Source organism: Bombina bombina, chromosome 10 (assembly GCF_027579735.1).
Source record: "Bombina bombina isolate aBomBom1 chromosome 10, aBomBom1.pri, whole genome shotgun sequence".
In the NCBI taxonomy this organism is placed as follows: Eukaryota; Metazoa; Chordata; class Amphibia; order Anura; family Bombinatoridae; genus Bombina; species Bombina bombina.
This window is the reverse complement of record NC_069508.1, coordinates 184,011,786-184,033,695: the sequence shown is the minus strand read 5'-3', so window position 1 is coordinate 184,033,695 and position 21,910 is coordinate 184,011,786. Positions and strand designations below refer to the sequence as shown.

Here is a 21,910-nt window from a genome sequence, read left to right as displayed (position 1 = left end):
AACTAAATACTGAAAAATATAAGTTTACCGTAACAAAAAGGTAAGTATTTTAAAAAAGAAGCATAATTGTAAAGTTTAATGACTTGACCTGAAGTGCACATATTTTTTAATACTGAGCTATATAAGTCATTAAACTTTACAAATCACTAAGTTTAAGAGTGTGCAAATAGGAAGAGCAGGGTGCGTGCTCCCCTTTCTGTTTGGAGGGATCAAAGCAGTCGTATGAAATTATGTACCGCTTATGGGGCGCTCTCCCTTGTACGGTTGTATCAGTAGAGGTGGCTCCCATGAACACACAGTCAAGGTGGTTCCGTGCAGCCGGCTCCCACCTTACAGTAACAACAGGACGCTGTGCAGCAACACAAGATGCGAGTGGGAAAAAGGACATTTTAAGCCCTGATATAAATATAATGGCAATTCTAAATTTTGTTAGAATAAAAATGACTATAAAGAAGACGTCTCTTTTGCTCATTGTTTTTACACATTAAGACAAGTGTGCTGTAAAATGTTCAACCCTTTAATTTATTCCCAATGATTCATTTTACCTGCTGGACTATATTAAATTGTTTACAAATCACTCCTTTATCTTTATGTTGACATTTGAAAAAGCTGTTTTGCCAGTGGTATCCCCACCTATACTGTACATTTCAATACTTAAAGGAATATGAAACTTAAAAATGTTCTTGTATAATTCAGACAGAGAATACAATTTTAAAAAAGTTTCCAAGTTTCTTAAAGTTATCAAACTGCTTTGTTCCCATTGTATTCTTTGTTGAAGAGATACCTAGGTAGATGTCTGGAGCACTACATGGCAGGAAATTATGCTGCAATCTAGGGCTATTGCAAGTGGATAACATTCTAGCAAAACTGCTGCCATATAGTGCTCCAGATACGTGCATGCTCCTGAGCTAACCTACCTGCTTTTCAACAAAATATACCAAGAGAACAAAGAAAATTTGATAATAGAAGTCAATTAAAAATTAAAATTGCATGCTCTGTCTGAATCATTAAAGAAACATGTTGGGTTATATGTCTCTTTACGCATAGAGACAATGTTAATTTCTTATTGTTCGCTATTTCATATACAAAAGTAAACCCAAGAGAACAATTTATCAAGCATTTTATACTCAGCTGCTGGTATAGACGTTGATTAACTTAATAAAAAGGAAATTGATAATGAAACTGAAAGGGTTACAAGCTAAAGGGACATGATACACAAATAATGGAGCATTTGAAAGTGATGCAGCTTAGCTGTAAAAAGCTGACTAGAAAATATCACCTGAACATCTCTAGATTATCTATTTAGATGATCAGGCCCCCAGTTCCTTTACATGAGAGCATACTGGGGTATCAGCTCAGGAGCATGTTTTTACCAACAATTCTACCAAATAGTGCTCCGTACAAGTGCACACACCTGAGCATGCCTCAGCCTTCTTTTATAGGACATTATAGCTTTGCTTGCTCTTAAAGGGACATGAAACGCAAATTTTTATTTCAGATTTAGAAAGAGCATGCAATTTTAAACAACTTTTAAATTTACTTCTACTATCTAATTTGCTTCATTTCTTGATATCTATAGTTGAAAAGCATATCTTAATAGGCTCAGTAGCTGCTGATTGGTGGCTGCACATAGATGCCTCGTGTGATTGGTTCACCCATGTGCACTGCTATTTCTTCAACAAAGGATTGCTGAAGTATGAGGCAAATTAAATAATAGAAGTAAATTGGAAAATGGTTTAAAATTCAGATTATCCTAAATTATGAAGGTATAATCTAGATTTTATTAAAGACACAGAGACGAGTATTTTGCTTTCTTTCCTTTACTACTTAAATGCATTTAAGTAGTAAAGGAAAGAAAGCAAAATATGAGTATCTGGTCTTGTAATAAAATTCGGATTATCCTAAGTTATGAAGGTATAATCTAGATTTTATTAAAGACACAGAGACAAGTATTTTGCTGTCTTTCCTTTACTACTTAAATGCATTTAAGTAGTAAAGGAAAGAAAGCAAAATATGAGTCTCTGGTCTTGTAATAAAATTGTATTCTCTATCTGAATCATGAAAGAAACATTTTGGGTTTCCTGTCCCTTTAAGAGAACAAAATGGGAAATATATAATGCAGTAGAGACAATTCTGATAAAACTTCATTAAATCCTGGGAGATTTCTGTAAACATTCAGCCGTGACAGCCATTAAAGGTAAAATAAGCTCAAAAAATTAAGCTCAAAAATTATTTTATGATTCAGACAGTACATATAATTTTAAACAACTTTCAAATGTACTTATATTATCAAATTTTCTTCATTCTCTTGTTATCCATTGCTGAAGGAACAGCATTGCACTACTGACAGGAAGCTGAAAATATCTAGTTAGCCAATCACATGAGACAAATGTGTGCAGGCACCAATCAGCAGCAGCTCCCACTAGTATACGATATGTGCGTATTCTTTTTTTAACAAGGAGATACTAAGAGAACAAAGCACATTTGAAAATACCTGTGTTTACCTGTAGATTTGTTGTTTGAATAAATACTTTGCAACAATTTAATAGCTCTGTCTACAGACTGCTTATTTTTCTCATCTGATGGAGTGCACATTTGAAAATAGAAGTGAATTTAAAAGTGTCTTAAAATGACCTGCTCTACCTAAATCATGCAAGTTTAATTTGGACTTTCCTATCCCTTTAATTGTATGCAACATGATTTCCTGATCTTGTTCTCTTGAATTAAAGATACTTTTAAGATTTATAAAAAAAAATTGCCCACTTTTCCTGTAATTTAGCTCTGAGAACTGGTGCACAATGCTGACTTCATGAGCCTAACGCTGCTACATATCTGCTGCTTATTGGCCTCAGCAAATGTGATAAGAGAAGATACTGCATAACAATGCTGTGGCTAGCTGTGCCTACTGCAGTAACAAGTCCCGATTGGCTCCTACAAATAGGGCAAGTGGGGGGAGATTTTGGCTAATTAAAACCAATTAGTGTAAAGTGTTAATGTATCAAGAAAACTTTTACACTTGTTTGGTAAGTTAATTTATTGCAAGACTGCAGAAAAGTCTTGTAATTACAAGTGTTTATTCCCTTTTAAAGGGCAATTATAATGAAAACATTGTATAATTTAAACACACACGCAAGTCTTTATTATTAACCTTCCCCTCCCCAAAGGGATTAAACATATAAAAGTAACAATTGGAAGCTGCAGAGAACAGTTGGTTCTGGTACTTTAACTATGTGTTTTTTTCCCCCTTTGCAGGGTTAAAACGCATAGACTTGCAGCATCGCTAGTGGTAAAATTACAAGCACTTACAAATTAAATGCTTGTTTTTTATCACTAGAAGGGCCCTTTAAAAGGACAGGAAACACAATTTTTTTTTCTGCCATGATTCAGATAAAGCATGCAGCTCTCCAATTTACTTATATTATTATTTGCTCTGTTCTCTTGGTATCCTTTGTTTAAAAGAATACCTAGGTAGGTTCAGGGGAAGCAATGCATTACTGGGAGCTAGCTGCTGATTGGTGGCTACACATATATTCCTCTTCTCATTGGTTCACCTGATGCATTCAGCTACCTCCCAGTAGTGCATTGCTGGTCATTCAACAAAGGATATCAAGAGTACAAAGTACATTTGATAATAGAATTAAAATTGTATGTTCTATCCGAATCATGAAAGAAAATAAAATGGGTTTCATATCGCTTTAAGTACAGTTAGTAGAATTTACAGGGAACTTCCCGTCTATAATGCACAGACATGCCCTTATACCAAGGTCCCCCACCTTCCCATACACTGACGTTTCACTTTCTTTGCCTTTTGGTCTTGTAGTTGATGAATATTAAACTCATGACTATGGTGCGCTCTGCTGCGCCGTCTCGGATCCTCACTTTACAACCTAATACTAATGACCTTTTACTGAGCCGCACTTGACACTTAGGTAATGAGATTCAGTCTTTCACACATCTCTGCTGATCAGCTGCCGGTTTCATCCTCATAGGCAATGGCGATTCCTCTACGCCCCTCTGTCGCCTTGACAACCGGCGTTTCACCTAAAGCTCTGTCCAATCCCTGCCAGGTACGGGAGGCCAGATATGAGGCTGAAAAGAAAGAAACAAAGTCCTACTAGACATATCTTAATTTAATTGCAAATTCATTTCAGGGAAACATAACTTTATCATTTCCGGTAAAAATCCCCTTTACAGAACTTATTGGAAATCACCAACCTTTATTGCCTGTGATTTCCAGTCTGCCAAGTAAAAACAAAATTCCTCACAGCCAATGCTAATTTCGATAAGAGCAATTTATGTGAAGTTTCAGTTTGTAGATATGGTTTATAATATTACAGCCATGAAAATATTGCAATATGAACTATGTGTTTAACTCCCACAAAGGGCTTAAAGGGACATTTTCTTTTGTGATTCAGACAGAGCATCCAACACACAGATTCTTTCTTGAAGAGATACCTAGGTAGGTGTCTGGGGAACTACATGGCAAGAAATGGTGCTGCCATCTAGTGCTCTTGCATATGGAGAACATTCTTGCAAAACTGCTGCCATATAGTGCTCCAGACACGTGCACGCTAATAATAGTAAATTAGAAAGTTGTTTAAAATCACATGCTCTATCTGAATCACTAAAGAAACATTTTGGGTTTCATGTCCCTTTAAAGGGACCGAAAACACAAACTTTTATATTATTCTGATAAAGTGTTCAATGCTTCCAATTTACATTTATTATAAAATTTATTCTGTTCTCTTAGTGTCCATTTTTAAAGAGCATATCTAAATAAGCTCAGAAGCGTGCACCAGTTTGGAGCACTAAACTGCAGTCAATTTGCAACATCCTACGGAGAAAAAAAACAATGCTGCCATCTAGTGCTTTAAAAGTGTATAACACTTTTATAAGCATTGTATGCTCAAGAGCGTGCACGTCTGCCAAACTATCTGGCAACAATTTTGAACAATGCTTTTAACAATGTTTTACAGTTTGAGCACTAGATGGCAGCAGTTCTTGCACAATTTATAAAATTGTTAAAATCACTGATGCAAAACTGCAGCTATGTATCGCTCCAAAAACGTACACACACCTGAGCCTACAAAGGTGAAAAAGAACAGGAAAACAAATAAAGTGACATGAAACCCAAAGTTTTTCTTTCATAATTCAAATTATCCCTCAAGGATACCAGTATTGCTTTTTTCTTTCTTTTTCACTATTGGATATAAAATATAATACAGACACCACTTCCTACATCCACCCACAGGTGAACCTTAAAGGGACACGAAACTCACATTTTTTCTTTCATGATTTAGAAAGAGAATGTAATTATAAACATCTTTCTAATTTATTTCTATTATCTAATTTGTTTTATTCTCTTGATATTATTTGCTGAAAAGCATATCTAGATATGCTCAGTAGCTGCTGATTGGTTGCTGCACACAGAAGCCTCGTGTGCATTGCTTTTTCTTCAACTAAGGATATCTAAAAAATGAAGCAAAATAAATAATAGAAGTAAATTGTAATGTTTTTAAATTTCTATTCTCTATTTGAATCATGAAAGAAAGATTTTGGGTTTAGTGGCCCTTTAAGGAGACCATTCTGATATTTGGACTTTGTATCTAACCACGTGGTTTTTGGACATACCAATATTAGTGTCATCCTTTACCAGGTTTATTTATTATTTCCTGATAGCTACCATACACATATGTATATATACTCATACATTTTAACATTTTACTCAGATTTGTAACATGGATCCATGGTAATCTGTTTGTTCTTTAATAAATGTATATGTTTTAATGTAACCTCAATAGCCATTGCGCCTTGTACTTTTCTGTTTAGCAGGGAAGCAGCTTTACAGCGCGCTGATAATGTATGAAAATATCAACCACTGAGCAGTGGGGTGAAGGTAATGTGAAACAAGGAGTTGATAAACTTCTTTGGCCTGCAAGCATCTCCTTTTAGCAGTATTCACACAATATACAGTATAGTCACTTTTTAAAATTTATTTTACACGTCATACTTGAATTTTACATAAAAAGGTAAACAAATGTAAATATATTTTAAAAATCCTTAAAATAGGGAACATGGGATCATCTGGAATTTTAGCACATCTCTCAGATAATTCACACAGCCCTTGCTGCTTTGTCTCACAGTGTTAGTGTTTGTGAGATTGTCGTATAATATGAAATACACTCAGTAACAGAAATTTTTTTTGTAAATGAAACTTGACAACAATTTAACAAAGCGAGTTGCAGTCTGTTTTTTTATTTGCTTCAAACACATACGTTTAATGAGAGCCATTAAATATCTCACAGTTCCCTCGACAAAGCAGATTTATACGGAGTTCCATGTATGTCCATAAGAAACAGCCTCTCTAAAGAGCTTTTTTGAATCCCATGAAAGGAAGCATAAAATGGCTGCACTAATACTCTGTAAAATGTAGTATCTGAACCTGTAACCCAGCTGGAAAGGAGTGACTTTGTATTAGAACTTTATTTTTATATAAAACACCTTCAGAGGGTTCTTGATTATAATATCATTACTTTACCTGCAGGTCCCATTTCCGCCAATGTTGTAGCATTGTTTCTCTCTGCTAGCGTCTTACACGGCTCTGTGCCTGGCACCCTTTCCTCAGAGAGTCCATAAGATCTTAACTTCCCTGTGATTAATGACACATCTGTGTAGTCAGCGTCTGATGGGTCAATCTCTGGAAACTCCACATGGGCAGCTCCACCTGCAATATTATTACAGATTATATATATATATATATATATATATATATATATATATATATATATCAATATATACAGTACATACATACTAGCCAGGACAAAATGTTACTCGCCACTTCTAATCCCTCCCACACCACACCCAGATAAAATTACTGCATGCAATTCTTCAGCTCTCTACAAAACATTTTCATTTTACTCCCCTCGCACCATTACCTGGAAGTAGCTCCTTGAAGTCAGTGATGCAGTAGCCACTCCACTCCCGCGCGGGGTTACATGCAACCTCCATCTCGTCAGGAGTCACAATTGGCCTATAGAAAGCACTGGAGTCAAGCAGCGAGCTCTCTGGACAGGCCACCAACACAAATATATCAATTTCTGGGAAGTTGGCCAGTTTAGCTGGGTTTAGCTTTCCCATGGCAAGCATGTAACTTTTCTTGCCAGCACGATGAATAATGTCCTTCAGATGGTTTAGTGCAGAAAGGTAATCTGTGACTCCCAGTGTGCCCACTAAAATGCCAACCACTTTGGCATCACGGGCTCTTTCTATCAAATAAAACCGTTTCATTAAAGCACTATTCACTCTGAGACCTTCTTTCCTGCCCTCCCCTGTCTCTGGGTTAAAACTGAAGAAGGAGCAGCTGGGCCAGGTCAACATAAGATTGCTGAGAGTTGGTCCCTCACCTCCCACATAGAAAATGCTGTAACCCGCAGGCCAGAGGTTTGGCTCTGGAGAGAAAGTGCGACCAAACTTGCAGATCTCATCTGGAGAAGGTGTCTCTCCTTGCAAGGTCAGTTTGGAGAAGACAACATTGGTGTAATCCGAGGCCAAGAGGGACTTCAAGTCATCTTTAAAAAAATAAAGTTAAATCAGTAACTTTACCCTAACAAACAAGTGCCTTGGTATTTTAAACATAAAACTACAAAACAAAAAATATGTATTTTACAATTATGTTGCTTAAATTTTGATAATCTAAGTGTAAAAGTTATGTTTCTATAAAGTACTTTAGGTTCTTTAAAGTAATGTTTGAAATAGTTTTCTATTTATCTCTGCTTGTGCAAAGTTGTGTTGAATTTCTTTGAGATTATACTATGTTCAACACAGCCTTGTTCAGACAGTCTCTTTTATATCTGTCCCTTTAGCAGGGGAAACAGATAAGGGGCAACTTAAAGGGACACTCAATCAAAATTAAACTTTCATTATTCAGATAGAGCATGTCATTTTAAACAACTTTCTAATTTACTTCCATTAACTAAATGTGCACAGTCTTTTTATATTTAAACTTTTTGAGTCACCAGCTCCTACTGAGCATGTGCAAGAATAAGTGTGTATGCATTTGTGAATGGCTGATGGCTGTCACATGGTACGTGTATGCATTCATGATTGGCTGATGGCTGTCACATGGTACAGGGGGAGTGGAAAAAGACATAACTTTTAAAATGGTCAGAATAAAAATCTACTACTCATTTGAAGTTCAGACTAAGTGATATTGCATTGTCTTGTTATCTAGCATGTTGATTATGCAAATCTACTGTGTTGACTGGTCCTTTAAGTACAAACACGACGGCACCCATTACTTTATAAACTCAGTTAAATTACAGGAAAAGGGGACAAAATAAATAATGAAAGTATACTGCAAAGTTGTTTAACTACACACAATTAAACAATGTATATTATAATCTCATACTGTTTAATATTCCTTTAAAGCGACATTAAACACTAAATAAATGCTAGATAGAATGATGCAGTAAAAAATAAGATTAGTCTGAGAATAACGTTTATGTATTTTTTAAAGTTTCATTAGCTGTTTAAATATTAACAAAATAAGTGTAAAGTTTTAGTGTCTATAAAACAATGGGAGCTGCCATGTTGTAACTTAGGTTACCTTCTCTGCTGTGGCCAATTAGGGACAGTTATAAATAGGTCACTAGAGTGTGCAGCCAATGGCTGTGTGGAATTTAACATTTCTAACAGGAACTGAAAAGCTTACAATTTCACAATGGAATTACAGTAAAAGGGGACAAAATAAATAATGAAAGTATATTGCAGAGGTTTTTTTCTATATACGATTTATCATGTTATATTGCCATCTCAGTGTTTAATGTCCCTTTAATGCCCACTGGCCAATCCCACCAGACACAACATAACTTTACTAGCAAATATCTATAACATACTTTGACCTTTAAGAGCCTACTGGAAGCCAAAATAAAATTTGGAAACAAAAGGGGACTATTAATGTATTAGTATAGCTGGGGTCTGTAATGTTATTGTTGTTAACTTTTACAAAAATGCATCAACCTAGAAGTAGAACAACAAGGCAGGTCATTACTATAAAACAGTTTTTTGTTCTTTTTTGGTGTTAGGTAATATTATGTGATTTTAAACTCTGGCTCCCATAGTCCACTATATTATGATTAAAAAATAAAGCATTGGGCTCTGTCCTTTTAATGTTTTAAACTTTTTCAACCCTCTGTAAAAAAACAAACAAAAGGTTAACACATTCAACATTAAAAACAGAGCCCAGTGTATTATTTTATATGCATTTTGCTCCTTAAAGGGTCAGTTTACTTGAATTTTTATTGTTCAAAATGATAGACAATCCATTTATAACCCATTCCCCAGTTTTGCATAACCAACACTGTTATATTAATACATATTTAATATCCGTAATTACCTTGTATCTAAGCCTCTTCAGACTGCCACTTATCTCAGTTCTTTTGACAGACTTGCATTTTAGCCAATCAGTGCTGGCTCATAAATAACTCCATATGAGTGAGCACAATGCTATCTATATGACACACATGAACTAGCACTGTCTAACTGTGAAAAACTGTCAAAATGTGCTGAGATAAGAGGCGGCCTTCGAGGACTTAGAAATTAGCATATGAGTCTACCTATGTTTAGCTTTGAACTAAGAATACCAAGAGAACAAAGCAAATTTGATAAAAGTAATTTGGAAAGTTGTTCAAAATTGCATGACCTATCTGAATCATGAAAGTTTAATTTTGACTTGACTTCCCTTTAACAACCTAAGGGGGCTACAATGCTTTTAATTTATTGCTGGGGTGTATTGTGCATAATTGTCAAGCACCTATCAGACAATGACATTAGCAGCAAGCACCTATCAGACAATGACCATTAGCAGCAAGCACCTATCAGACAATGACCATTAGCAGCAAGCACCTATCAGACAATGACCATTAGCAGCAAGCACCTATCAGACAATGACCATTAGCAGCAAGCACCTATCAGACAATGACCATTAGCAGCAAGCACCTATCAGACAATGACCATTAGCAGCAAGTACCTATCAGACAATGACCATTAGCAGCAAGCACCTATCAGACAATGACCATTAGCAGCAAGTACCTATCAGACAATGACCATTAGCAGCAAGTACCTATCAGACAATGACCATTAGCAGCAAGTACCTATCAGACAATGACCATTAGCAGCAAGCACCTATCGGACAATGACCATTAGCAGCAAGCACCTATCAGACAATGACCATTAGCAGCAAGCACCTATCAGACAATGACATTAGCAGCAAGTACCTATCAGACAATGACATTAGCAGCAAGTACCTATCAGACAATGACATTAGCAGCAAGTACCTATCAGACAATGACCATTAGCAGCAAGCACCTATCAGACAATGACATTAGCAGCAAGTACCTATCAGACAATGACCATTAGCAGCAAGCACCTATCAGACAATGACATTAGCAGCAAGTACCTATCAGACAATGACCATTAGCAGCAAGTACCTATCAGACAATGACATTAGCAGCAAGTACCTATCAGACAATGACATTAGCAGCAAGTACCTATCAGACATGAAGGAAGCACACAATGAATACTGTTATCTTAGTTAAAAATGTAAAAGTAAAACTATTTTTTCTTTACACCTTCCAGGCTTAAATGCTGAGCATAAGGATGATAGAATAATTTTGAGTACTGGTTTTCTTTAAACAAATTTAACCTTGATGCTACTTTTCAGGGTTTCGGATAATGATTATATTTTAAGGGAGATGAAAATGTCTACTGCAATATAATGTTAGTCACTTCATGGCAAATCAGATATAAAACCAAGAATCAGTTAGGATTTCCTGCATACATTTCTAGAATGCTTTCAGTTTATAGTTGTATTATAATAAGTAGAAAACATGTTGCATTCTGAAATGCTGATAAAGATCTGGGTTACTGCTGTTATAGAAAGTCAGCGCCAGGAGTGGTACAAAAGTGGGCATAGACCGTTACCTGAGAGCGAGGCAAGTAGGTTCTCTCATACAGTTGCTCTATCACTTTGCCTTTGTCTGCCTACTTAGGTTGTAGACCTCTTACGATTTTCCACCACTATCCCTCCCCTTCCATTACCCAAGTAAGTTAATCTCTTGACTGCTGTCAATATATCAGTGTTGTTATTACTTTTGTTTCCATGGCATACCGGGTTTATCATTTATATCTACTCGGACTTCTATTAAACAAAAAAAAAGATGTGAACTTTACCTATAATATGACTATACACCACGTCACTGAGAACTACCACGTGGCTCTTTGTGTCAGGATAGAGGTTCCGGAAGGTGTAAGAGCAAAGATCTTTGTCAACTTTCTTGTGCCCAAAAACGTAAGAGACGGGCAAGCGGGTGCAAGGAGTGAGACATGCCCGGCCATAATGTACAAGGGCATCAGCTCCAACATGCTCGGCAGCCACCTCGTCTACACAGCAGCTTTCAAAGGGTAAAAGATGAAAAATAATAAGTCATTATCACATCAGTATCAATAAGTTACTAAAGAGCAGTCACGTTTATAAAACTCATTACCTGGCTGACAAATAACAAAAGTGACACCCCAGCAGTTTATGAAATAACTAGAACAACACAGAGGATTTCTGTTTGCTTTGGTGAAGAGCAAGCTGGTTGGAACAACTGATAACTTTCAGAAGTCAAACCAGAAATTCTTCACAAGTAAGAAAGAGAGACATGAGAATTAAAAAGAAAAAAAAATATTCTTCAGGCTCTTAAAGGGACACTAAACCCATTTTTTTTAATTTCATAATTCAGATAGAGCATGCAATTTTAAGCAACTTTCTCAATTACTCCTATTATTAATTTTTCTTTGTTCTCTTGCTATCTTTATTATAAAAAGTAGGAATGTACAGCTTAGGAGCAGGCCCATTTTAGAATCAGCACCCTGTATAGCACTTGCTTATTGGTGGATACATTTAACCACCAATAAGCAAGCATAACCCAGGTTCTTAACCAAAAATGGGCCGGCTTACTCCAAATTTTCTTTGTTCTCTTGCTATCTTTATTTAAAAAACGGGAATTTAAAGCTTAGGAGCCAGCCCATTTTAGGTTCAGCACCATGGATAGCCCTTGCTTATTGGTGGCTACATTTAGCAAACCAATAAACAAGCATAACACAGGTTCTCAACCAAATATGGGCCGGCTCATAAGCTTTACATTCCTGCTTTTTAAATAAAGATAGCAAGAGAATAAAGAAAAATTGATAATAGGAGTAAATTAGAAAGATGCTTAAAGGGACAGTACACTGTAAAATTGTTTTTATATTAATGTATTTCCAATGACTTGTTATACCAGCTACAGAGTATTAAATCTAATATAAATTGCATTTTCAGGTTTATTTGTGTATATGAAGTAGCTGGTTTTGTGCTTTTAAACCACAGCCTATTACAATGGATTGAGCTTCAGGTAATATCAGATCTCATTAGGTTATCACTTTGTGTACACACACTTGCTTCCTTATCTTATATTTGTCTGGAAAACTAAAGCTCAATACATAGAGAGAACAAAAGAAAAACATAATTTATGCTTACCTGATAAATTTATTTCTCTTGTAGTGTATCCAGTCCACGGATCATCCATTACTTATGGGATATTCTCCTTCCCAACAGGAAGTTGCAAGAGGATCACCCACAGCAGAGCTGCCATATAGCTCCTCCCCTCACTGCCATATCCAGTCATTCGACCGAAACAAGCCGAGAAAGGAGAAACCATAGGGTGCAGTGGTGACTGTAGTTTAATTAAAATTTAGACCTGCCTTAAAAGGACAGGGCGGGCCGTGGACTGGATACACTACAAGAGAAATAAATTTATCAGGTAAGCATAAATTATGTTTTCTCTTGTAAGGTGTATCCAGTCCACGGATCATCCATTACTTATGGGATACCAATACCAAAGCTAAAGTACACGGGTGATGGGAGGGACAAGGCAGGAACTTAAACGGAAGGAACCACTGCCTGTAGAACCTTTCTCCCAAAAACAGCCTCCGAAGAAGCAAAAGTATCAAATTTGTAAAATTTGGAAAAGGTATGAAGCGAAGACCAAGTCGCAGCCTTGCAAATCTGTTCAACAGAAGCCTCATTTTTAAAGGCCCAGGTGGAAGCCACAGCTCTAGTGGAATGAGCTGTAATCCTTTCAGGGGGCTGCTGTCCAGCAGTCTCATAGGCTAAACGGATTATACTCCAAAGCCAAAAAGAAAAAGAGGTTGCCGAGGCCTTTTGACCTCTCCTCTGTCCAGAGTAAACAACAAACAGGTTAGATGTTTGACGAAAATCTTTAGTAGCTTGTAAGTAATACTTCAAGGCACGGACTACGTCTAGATTATGCAAAAGACGTTCCTTCTTTGAAGAAGGATTAGGACATAATGATGGAACAACAATCTCTTGATTGATATTCTTGTTAGAAACCACCTTGGGTAAAAACCCAGGTTTTGTAGCAGAACTACTTTATCTGAATGAAAAATCAGATAAGGAGAATCACAATGTAAGGCAGATAACTCAGAGACTCTCCGAGCCGAGGAAATAGCCATCAGAAAAAGAACTTTCCATGATAGAAGTTTGATATCAATAGAATGAAGAACTTTAAGAACCAAGTTTAAGCTCCATGGAGGAGCAACAGGTTTAAACACAGGCTTAATTCTAACTAAAGTCTGACAAAATGCCTGAACGTCTGGAACTTCTGCCAGACGCTTGTGTAAAAGAATAGACAGAGCAGAAATCTGTCCCTTTAAGGAACTAGCTGATAATCCTTTGTCCAAACCCTCTTGGAGGAAGGACAATATCCTAGGAATCCTAACCCTACTCGATGAGTAATTCTTGGATTCACACCAATGACGATATTTACGCCATATCTTGTGATAGATTTTCCTGGTGACAGGCTTTCATGCCTGTATTAAGGTATCAATGACTGACTCTGAGAAGCCACGCTTTGATAGAATCAAGCGTTCAATCTCCATGCAGTCAGTCTCAGAGAAATTAGATTTGGATGATTGAAAGGACCTTGTATGAGAAGGCCTTGTCTCAGAGGCAGAGTCCATGGTGGAAAGGATGACATGTCCACTAGGTCTGCATACCAGGTCCTGCGTGGCCACGCAGGCGCTATCAGAATCACCGATGCCCTCTCCTGTCTGATTTTGGCAATCAGTCGAGGGAGCAGAGGAAACGGTGGAAACACATAAGCCAGGTTGAAGAACCAAGGAGCTGCAAGAGCATCTATCAGCGTCGCTTCTGGGTCCCTGGACCTGGATCCGTAACAAGGAAGCTTGGCGTTCTGGCAAGACGCCATGAGATCCAGTTCTGGTTTGCCCCAACGATGAACCAATTGAGCAAACACCTCCGGATGGAGTTCCCACTCCCCCGGATGAAAAGTCTGACGACTTAGAAAATCCGCCTCCCAGTTCTCTACCCCTGGGATATAGATTGCTGATAGGTGGCAAGAGTGAGACTCTGCACAGCGAATTATCTTGGAGACTTCTAACATCGCTAGGGAACTCCTGGTTCCCCCTTGATGGTTGATGTAAGCCACAGTCGTGATGTTGTCCGACTGAAATCTGATGAACCTCAGGGTTGCTAACTGAGGCCAAGCTAGAAGAGCATTGAATATTGCTCTTAACTCCAGAATATTTATTGGGAGGAGTTTCTCCTCCTGAGTCCACGATCCCTGAGCCTTCAGGGAGTTCCAGACTGCACCCCAACCTAGAAGGCTGGCATCTGTTGTTACAATCGTCCAATCTGGTCTGCGAAAGGTCATACCCTTGGACAGATGGACCCGAGATAACCACCAGAGAAGAGAATCTCTGGTTTCCTGATCTAGATTTAGTAGAGGGGACAAATCTGTGTAATCCCCATTCCACTGACTGAGCATGCATAATTGCAGCGGTCTGAGATGTAGGCGCGCAAATGGCACTATGTCCATTGCCGCTACCATTAAGCCGATTACATCCATGCACTGAGCCACCGCAGGGCGCGGAGTGGAGTGAAGAACACGGCAAGCATTTAGAAGTTTTGATAACCTGGACTCCGTCAGGTAAATTTTCATTTCTACAGAATCTATGAGTCCCTAGGAAGGAAACCCTTGTGAGAGGAGATAGAGAACTCTTTTCTTCGTTCACTTTCCACCCATGCGACCTCAGAAATGCCAGAACTATTTCTGTGTGAGACTTGGCAATTTGAAAGCTTGACGCCTGTATCAGGATGTCGTCTAGATAAGGAGCTACCGCTATGCCTCGCGGTCTTAGAACCGCCAGAAGAGAGCCCAGAACCTTTGTAAAAATTCTTGGGGCTGTAGCCAACCCGAAGGGAAGAGCTACAAATTGGTAATGCCCGTCTAGAAAGGCAAATCTCAGGAACCGATGATGATTCTTGTGAATCGGAATATGAAGGTAGGCATCCTTTAAGTCCACTGTGGTCATATAATGACCCTCTTGGATCATGGGTAAGATGATCCGAATAGTTTCCATCTTGAATGATGGAACTCTGAGGAATTTGTTTAAGATCTTTAGATCTAAAATTGGTCTGAATGTTCCCTCTTTTTTGGGAACCACAAACAGATTTGAATAAAAACCCTGTCCTTGTTCTGTCCGCGGAACTGGATGGATCACTCCCATTACTAGGAGGTCTTGCACGCAGCGTAGGAATGCCTCTTTCTTTATCTGGTTTGCAGATAATCTTGAAAGGTGAAATCTCCCCTGTGGAGGAGAAGCTTTGAAGTCCAGAAGATATCACTGAGATATGATCTCCAACGCCCAGGGATCCTGAACATCTCTTGCCCACACCTGGGTGAAGAGAGAAAGTCTGCCCCCTACTAGATCCGTTGCCGGATAGGGGGCCGTTCCTTCATGCTGTCTTGGGGGCAGCAGCAGGCTTTCTGGCCTGCTTGCCCTTGTTCCAGGACTGGTTAGATTTCCAGGCCTGCTTGGATTGAGCAAAAGTTCCCTCTTGTTTTGAAGCAGAGGAAGTTGATGCTGCACCTGCTTTGATGTTTCGAAAGGCACGAAAATTAGACTGTTTGGCCTTTGATTTGGCCCTGTCCTGAGGAAGGGTATGACCCTTACCTCCAGTAATGTCAGCAATAATATCTTTCAAACCAGGCCCGAATAAGGTCTGCCCCTTGAAAGGAATGTTGAGTAATTTAGACTTTGAAGTCACGTCAGCTGACCAGGATTTAAGCCATAGCGCCCTACGCGCCTGGATGGCGAATCCGGAATTCTTAGCCGTTAGTTTAGTCAAATGAACAATGGCATCAGAAACAAATGAGTTAGCTAGCTTAAGTGTTCTAAGCTTGTCAATGATTTCAGTCAATGGAGCTGTATGGATGGCTTCTTCCAGGGCCTCAAACCAGAATGCCGCCGCCGCAGCAGTGACAGGCGCAATGCATGCAAGGGGCTGTAAAATAAAACCTTGTTGAATAAACATTTTCTTAAAGTAACCCTCTAATTTTTTGGATCTGAAAAAGCACAACTGTCCTCAACCGGGATAGTGGTACGCTTTGCTAAAATAGAAACTGCTCCCTCCACCTTAGGGACAGTCTGCCATAAGTCCCGTGTAGTGGCGTCTATGGGAAACATTTTTCTAAATATAGGAGGGGGGGGAAACGGCACACCGGGTCTATCCCACTCCTTACTAATAATTTCTGTAAACCTTTTAGGTATTGGAAAAACATCAGTACACACCGGCACTGCATAGTATTTATCCAGTCTACACAATTTCTCTGGCACTGCAATTGTGTCACAGTCATTCAGAGCAGCTAACACCTCCCCAAGCAATACACAGAGGTTCTCAAGCTTAAATTTAAAATTAGAAATCTCTGAATCAGGTTTCCCCGAGTCAGAGATGTCACCCACAGACTGAAGCTCTCCGTCCTCAGGTTCTGCATATTGTGACGCAGTATCAGACATGGCTCTTACAGCATCTACGCGCTCTGTATCTCGTCTAACCCCAGAGCTATCGCGCTTGCCTCTTAATTCAGGCAATCTGGCTAATACCGCTGACAGGGAATTATCCATGATCGCAGCCATGTCCTGCAAAGTAATCGCTATGGGCGTCCCTGATGTACTTGGCGCCATATTAGCATGCGTCCCTTGAGCGGGAGGCAAAGGGTCCGACACGTGGGGAGAGTTAGTCGGCATAACTTCCCCCTCGACAGAACCCTCTGGTGACAATTCTTTTATAGATAAAGACTGATCTTTACTGTTTAAGGTGAAATCAATACATTTAGTACACATTCTCCTATAGGGCTCCACCATGGCTTTTAAACATAATGAACAAGTAGTTTCCTCTATGTCAGACATGTTTGTACAGACTAGCAATGAGACTAGCAAGCTTGGAAAACACTTTGCATCAAGTTAAACAAGCAATATAAAAAAACGTTACTGTGCCTTTAAGAAAAACAAATTGTCAAAATTTGAAATAACAGTGAAAAAAGGCAGTTACACTAACGAAATTTTTACAGTGTATGTAACAAGTTAGCAGAGCATTGCACCCACTTGCAAATGGATGATTAACCCCTTAATACCAAAAACTGAATAATAAATTAAAAAAACGTTTTTAAAACTAGTCACAACTGCCACAGGTCTACTGTGGTTGTTACCCTCCTCAAACACGACTTTTGAAGCCTTTTGAGCCCTTCAGAGATGTCCTGTATCATGCAGAGGGAAGCTGAGTGTCTCTGTCTGTAATTTTAGCAGTGCAGAAAAACGCTAAAATAGGCCCCTCCCACTCATATTACAACAGTGGAAATCCTCAGGAAACTGTTTCTAGGCAAAAATCAAGCCAGCCATGTGGAAAAAAACTAGGCCCCAATAAGTTTAATCACCAAGCATATATAAAAACGATTAAACATGCCAGCAAACGTTTTATATTGCACTTTTATAAGAGTATGTATCTCTGGTAATAAGCCTGATACCAGTCGCTATTAAATCACTGTATTTAGGCTTAACTTACATTAATCCGGTATCAGCAGCATTTTTCTAGCAAATTCCATCCCTAGAAATATGTTAACTGTACATACCTTATTGCAGGATAACCTGCACGCCATTCCCCCTCTGAAGTTACCTCACTCCTCAGAATATGTGAGAATGGCAGTGGATCTTAGTTACTTCTGCTAAGATCATAGAAACCGCAGGCAGATTCTTCTTCTAATGCTGCCTGAGATAAAATAGTACACTCCGGTACCATTTAAAAATAACAAACTTTTGATTGAAGTTAAAAAACTAACTATAATACACCACTCTCCTCTTACTACCTCCATGTTTGTTGAGAGTTGCAAGAGAATGACTGGATATGGCAGTGAGGGGAGGAGCTATATGGCAGTGAGGGGAGGAGCTATATGGCAGCTCTGCTGTGGGTGATCCTCTTGCAACTTCCTGTTGGGAAGGAGAATATCCCATAAGTAATGGATTATCCGTGGACTGGATACACTTAACAAGAGAAATAATCATTTTATTACTTAACTATCCTTCACCCCACTGGGAGTGTAATTTCTTCTGCTGGCAATGTTTACTTAAGCTATTCAATAGCCGAGACTCCAGTATCAAAACTTTCAGTATAGGTTGGGACACCACAAGCTAAATCGGCAATATTAAGGGCCAAAATAGGGGTAAAGGAGCTACTTGTAAACAATGTAATACACTCCAGCAAGTAAAATGGATCATTGGGAACAATTTAAATGGGAGAAAATATTTGGGTGAACTGTCCCTTTAAAATGGCATGCTCTATATGAATCATTACAGACACAAATGGGTTAAGTGTCCCTTTAATTAAAAATGTGAGTAAAGTCCAGCAATATTTTCAAAAATACTTCAAAAGAAGCCATTTTCTTGTTTTAAAAAAACAGCTACTTCATATACATACCTTGTTTTAAAAAAATACATAAGAAATAATTAAACAAATAACCAATTTAAACCACATGTACAGTTGGTGTCAACTGCATTTTATGTCTCATTTTCCTCAATGCTTATGAAATTGGATTACACAATTAAACTTGGTGTTTATATTTAGGTTGGTAGTCCCTGCAAAAGGAATCAGTTAAGGAGTTCTTGAGATATTTTGTTTTAGAAATTATCCTTATTTATGATATATAGTTTACAAAAAAAAAATTGAGAATAAAAAATATAAAAAAATAATTTAAAATGTGTAATTAGTATTTTAATTTTAGCATTAAAAACACATACATTTTATATTATGATATTACCTGCCATACGAAGTGTCCCCTAAGATGTAGGTTTTAGCTCCTGTTGCAGCTTCTAATTTTTTTGAGACGGTGACAGAATCAACCAAAAGCTCATCAGGAAACTGCAGCGCAACCTGCCCCAAGATAAAAATAGTCAGCCTTTTACTCAGGACCAAAATGTACCAAATATATCGCAGTACAGGTAGAAAACCCTTTATCCAAACTGCTTGAAGCTGGAAAAGGTTTGGATTTCAGAATAGTTTGAATTTTGGAATATTTGCATCTGTAAAATGGGACAGTTTGTAGAGGGGATGGAACCAACTGTAAACAACAATATCTAATGTCTTTTATGCAATACTTACATGACATTCTACAGCTCATACATGTAACCTAAAGGTAGTTTTATATCATTTTAATACTTCTGTATACATAGCAACATCAGAAAGATAGCACAGTACTGTAATAAGAAAGGTTAGATTTGTTTTTTAAATAAATAGAGCATTATTTTCATTTTAGAACACAAAAAAACAAACCAAAGACACAGACAGAGATGAGTGTGACTTGCCAGTGGGGAAAAATAGTAATTTTTGATATTTTTTAATTAATATTTATTATAAAGTTTGGATTTCAGAATAAGTACCTTCCTGGCACCTGTCTTCTGAATGAAAGAAATAGTCTTTTCAGTTTCATAGACCTCATCCAATGATTCCTCTGGGCTCTTGATTACGTCATTGTCTGTAGTCGTAAGGCTTCGGTGAATCGCTTCCTCCCCATCATTACTGAATAACGCAGTCGTCATTTCATTCACCTCTGTAGAACAACATAAAAATAAATAAAACCTCTCTGTATGTAGCTATAAGTATTCATTTTTAAAGATAAAAAGTTATTTTCTCAGGATTTAGATGATAATAATTCTTATTGAGTACATATCAGAGCAAAGTGTTAAGAATAACAAACATGCACAGTATAAGAATCTTGTAGATTATGTGCTCAGCTAGGTTTATACAGATTCAAAAGCACCAAGTAAGAAATAAAAGATATTCCTCTAGATTTTGTAATTTTTAATTCAATAACCAAAACAAAAATGAAACAAACAAATGCCACTGTGCATTTCAGAACTTCTATCTTGAAATCTCTTTCCAAACCCTTGTGTAGTGGACATAGGTAACTTTTATTATGCAGCAGGAAATAATGAAAATGTATGCAAAAGAAAAATTAAACAACATCTTTCAACTAATGGGGGTCTCTCCATTTCTTGTCTTTCGACTATTATATCACTTCATCTCTGCCTACAAGAGTCCCTGATAGTCTGTTCCTCGAGTACCCAGTAGAACCAAGCTTTATTAAAGGACCAGTCAACACAGTAGATTTGCATAATCAACAAATGCAAGATAACAAGACAATGCAATAGCACTTAGTCTGAACTTCAGACGAGTAGTAGACTTTTTTTCTGACAATTTTAAAAGTTATGTCTTTTTCCACTCCCCCTGTACCATGTGACAGCCATCAGCCAATCACAAATGCATACACGTACCATGTGACAGCCATCAGCCATTCACAAATGCATACACACTTATTCTTGCACATGCTCAGTAGGAGCTGGTGACTCAAAAAGTTAAAATATAAAAAGACTGTGCACATTTTGTTAATGGAAGTAAATTGGAAAGTTGTTTAAAATGGCATGCTCTATCTGAATAATGAAAGTTTAATTTTGATTGAGTGTCCCTTTAAAAGTTGCATTTGTATTCTGTAAATGTGCAGCTCTCTCATACATAGAATATATGTTATCAATTCTGTTCAGGATCTCGGCCCAGTCTGGTGCTCCCACTTTCCAATGCCTTATTATACTTGTTCTAACGATAGTGTAAATAATTTTGAAAAAGATATTGATGTGCGGATTGAATTTAGTGTTTCTCTCATTTAACAATGCCTGCGAAGCTGAAACTACAATTTGTTCGTCTAATACTGTACTTAAAGGGCCATAATACCCAAATGTTTATGCAGTATAGCTGTAAAAAGCTGTAAAAGCTGACTAGAAAATATCACCTGAACATCTCTATGTAAAAAAGAAAGATATTTTACCTCAAAAGTTCCTCAGTAGCCACATCCCATTGTAAAGGATTTTTAAGCAGCATATTAGTATGTCTGTCCTGGGACAGCTTAGGGGATGAGCCTCGTGAACTCTCATATTATTCCACCAATCAGATAAAGGAAGCTTACTATGAAATCTCATGAGAGTTAAGTCAAATCTCATGAGATCACAGTAAGAGTTCATGACCTCAGCACTGCTGATGCTGATTGGCTGCTGTTCATTTCTTCATTTTTATTGTTTTTTACCTGCAGCTGAGCAGCAGCTGAGTATAACTTTTTACACAGAACTTACTCTGCTGAGCTGAGGAGATTGTGAGGTAAAATATCTTCCTTTTTTACATAGAGATGCTCAGGTGATATTTTCCTGTCAGCTTGTTACAGTTATACTATATATATTATTATGTCCCTTTAAGAGGTCAGATACTTTCAACTAAATTTCCCTGATCTAGGCACTCCTACCACATGTGGATATATGTACCTTTAACTGAGCATCCCCTATAACAATTATGGATTTTCTAAGGATTTAAAGGGACAGTATACCCTTTTAATTAATTAATTCCCAATTATTCATTGTACCTACTGGAATGTATTAAATTGTTTTTAAATAGCACCTTTATTTTTTTCAT

At 37.7% G+C, this 21,910-nt stretch overlaps 1 protein-coding gene across 1 annotated transcript in view; it reads right to left on the bottom strand.

The window, feature by feature from the left end:
- Positions 1–21,910, bottom strand: part of DPH2 (diphthamide biosynthesis 2) — a 28,355-nt gene that overhangs the window by 647 nt on the left and 5,798 nt on the right. The window contains exons 2-7 of the mRNA XM_053693584.1: positions 19,834–20,003; positions 19,215–19,327; positions 11,230–11,450; positions 6,936–7,568; positions 6,539–6,724; positions 1–4,089 (exon numbers count right to left, since the gene is read on the bottom strand). The exon at positions 1–4,089 is cut by the window's left edge and continues 647 nt beyond it. Coding sequence (XP_053549559.1) covers positions 3,965–4,089; positions 6,539–6,724; positions 6,936–7,568; positions 11,230–11,450; positions 19,215–19,327; positions 19,834–19,992 — 1,437 coding nt within the window. The 5' untranslated portion in view covers positions 19,993–20,003 and the 3' untranslated portion in view covers positions 1–3,964. The remainder of the gene's footprint in view (positions 4,090–6,538; positions 6,725–6,935; positions 7,569–11,229; positions 11,451–19,214; positions 19,328–19,833; positions 20,004–21,910) is intronic.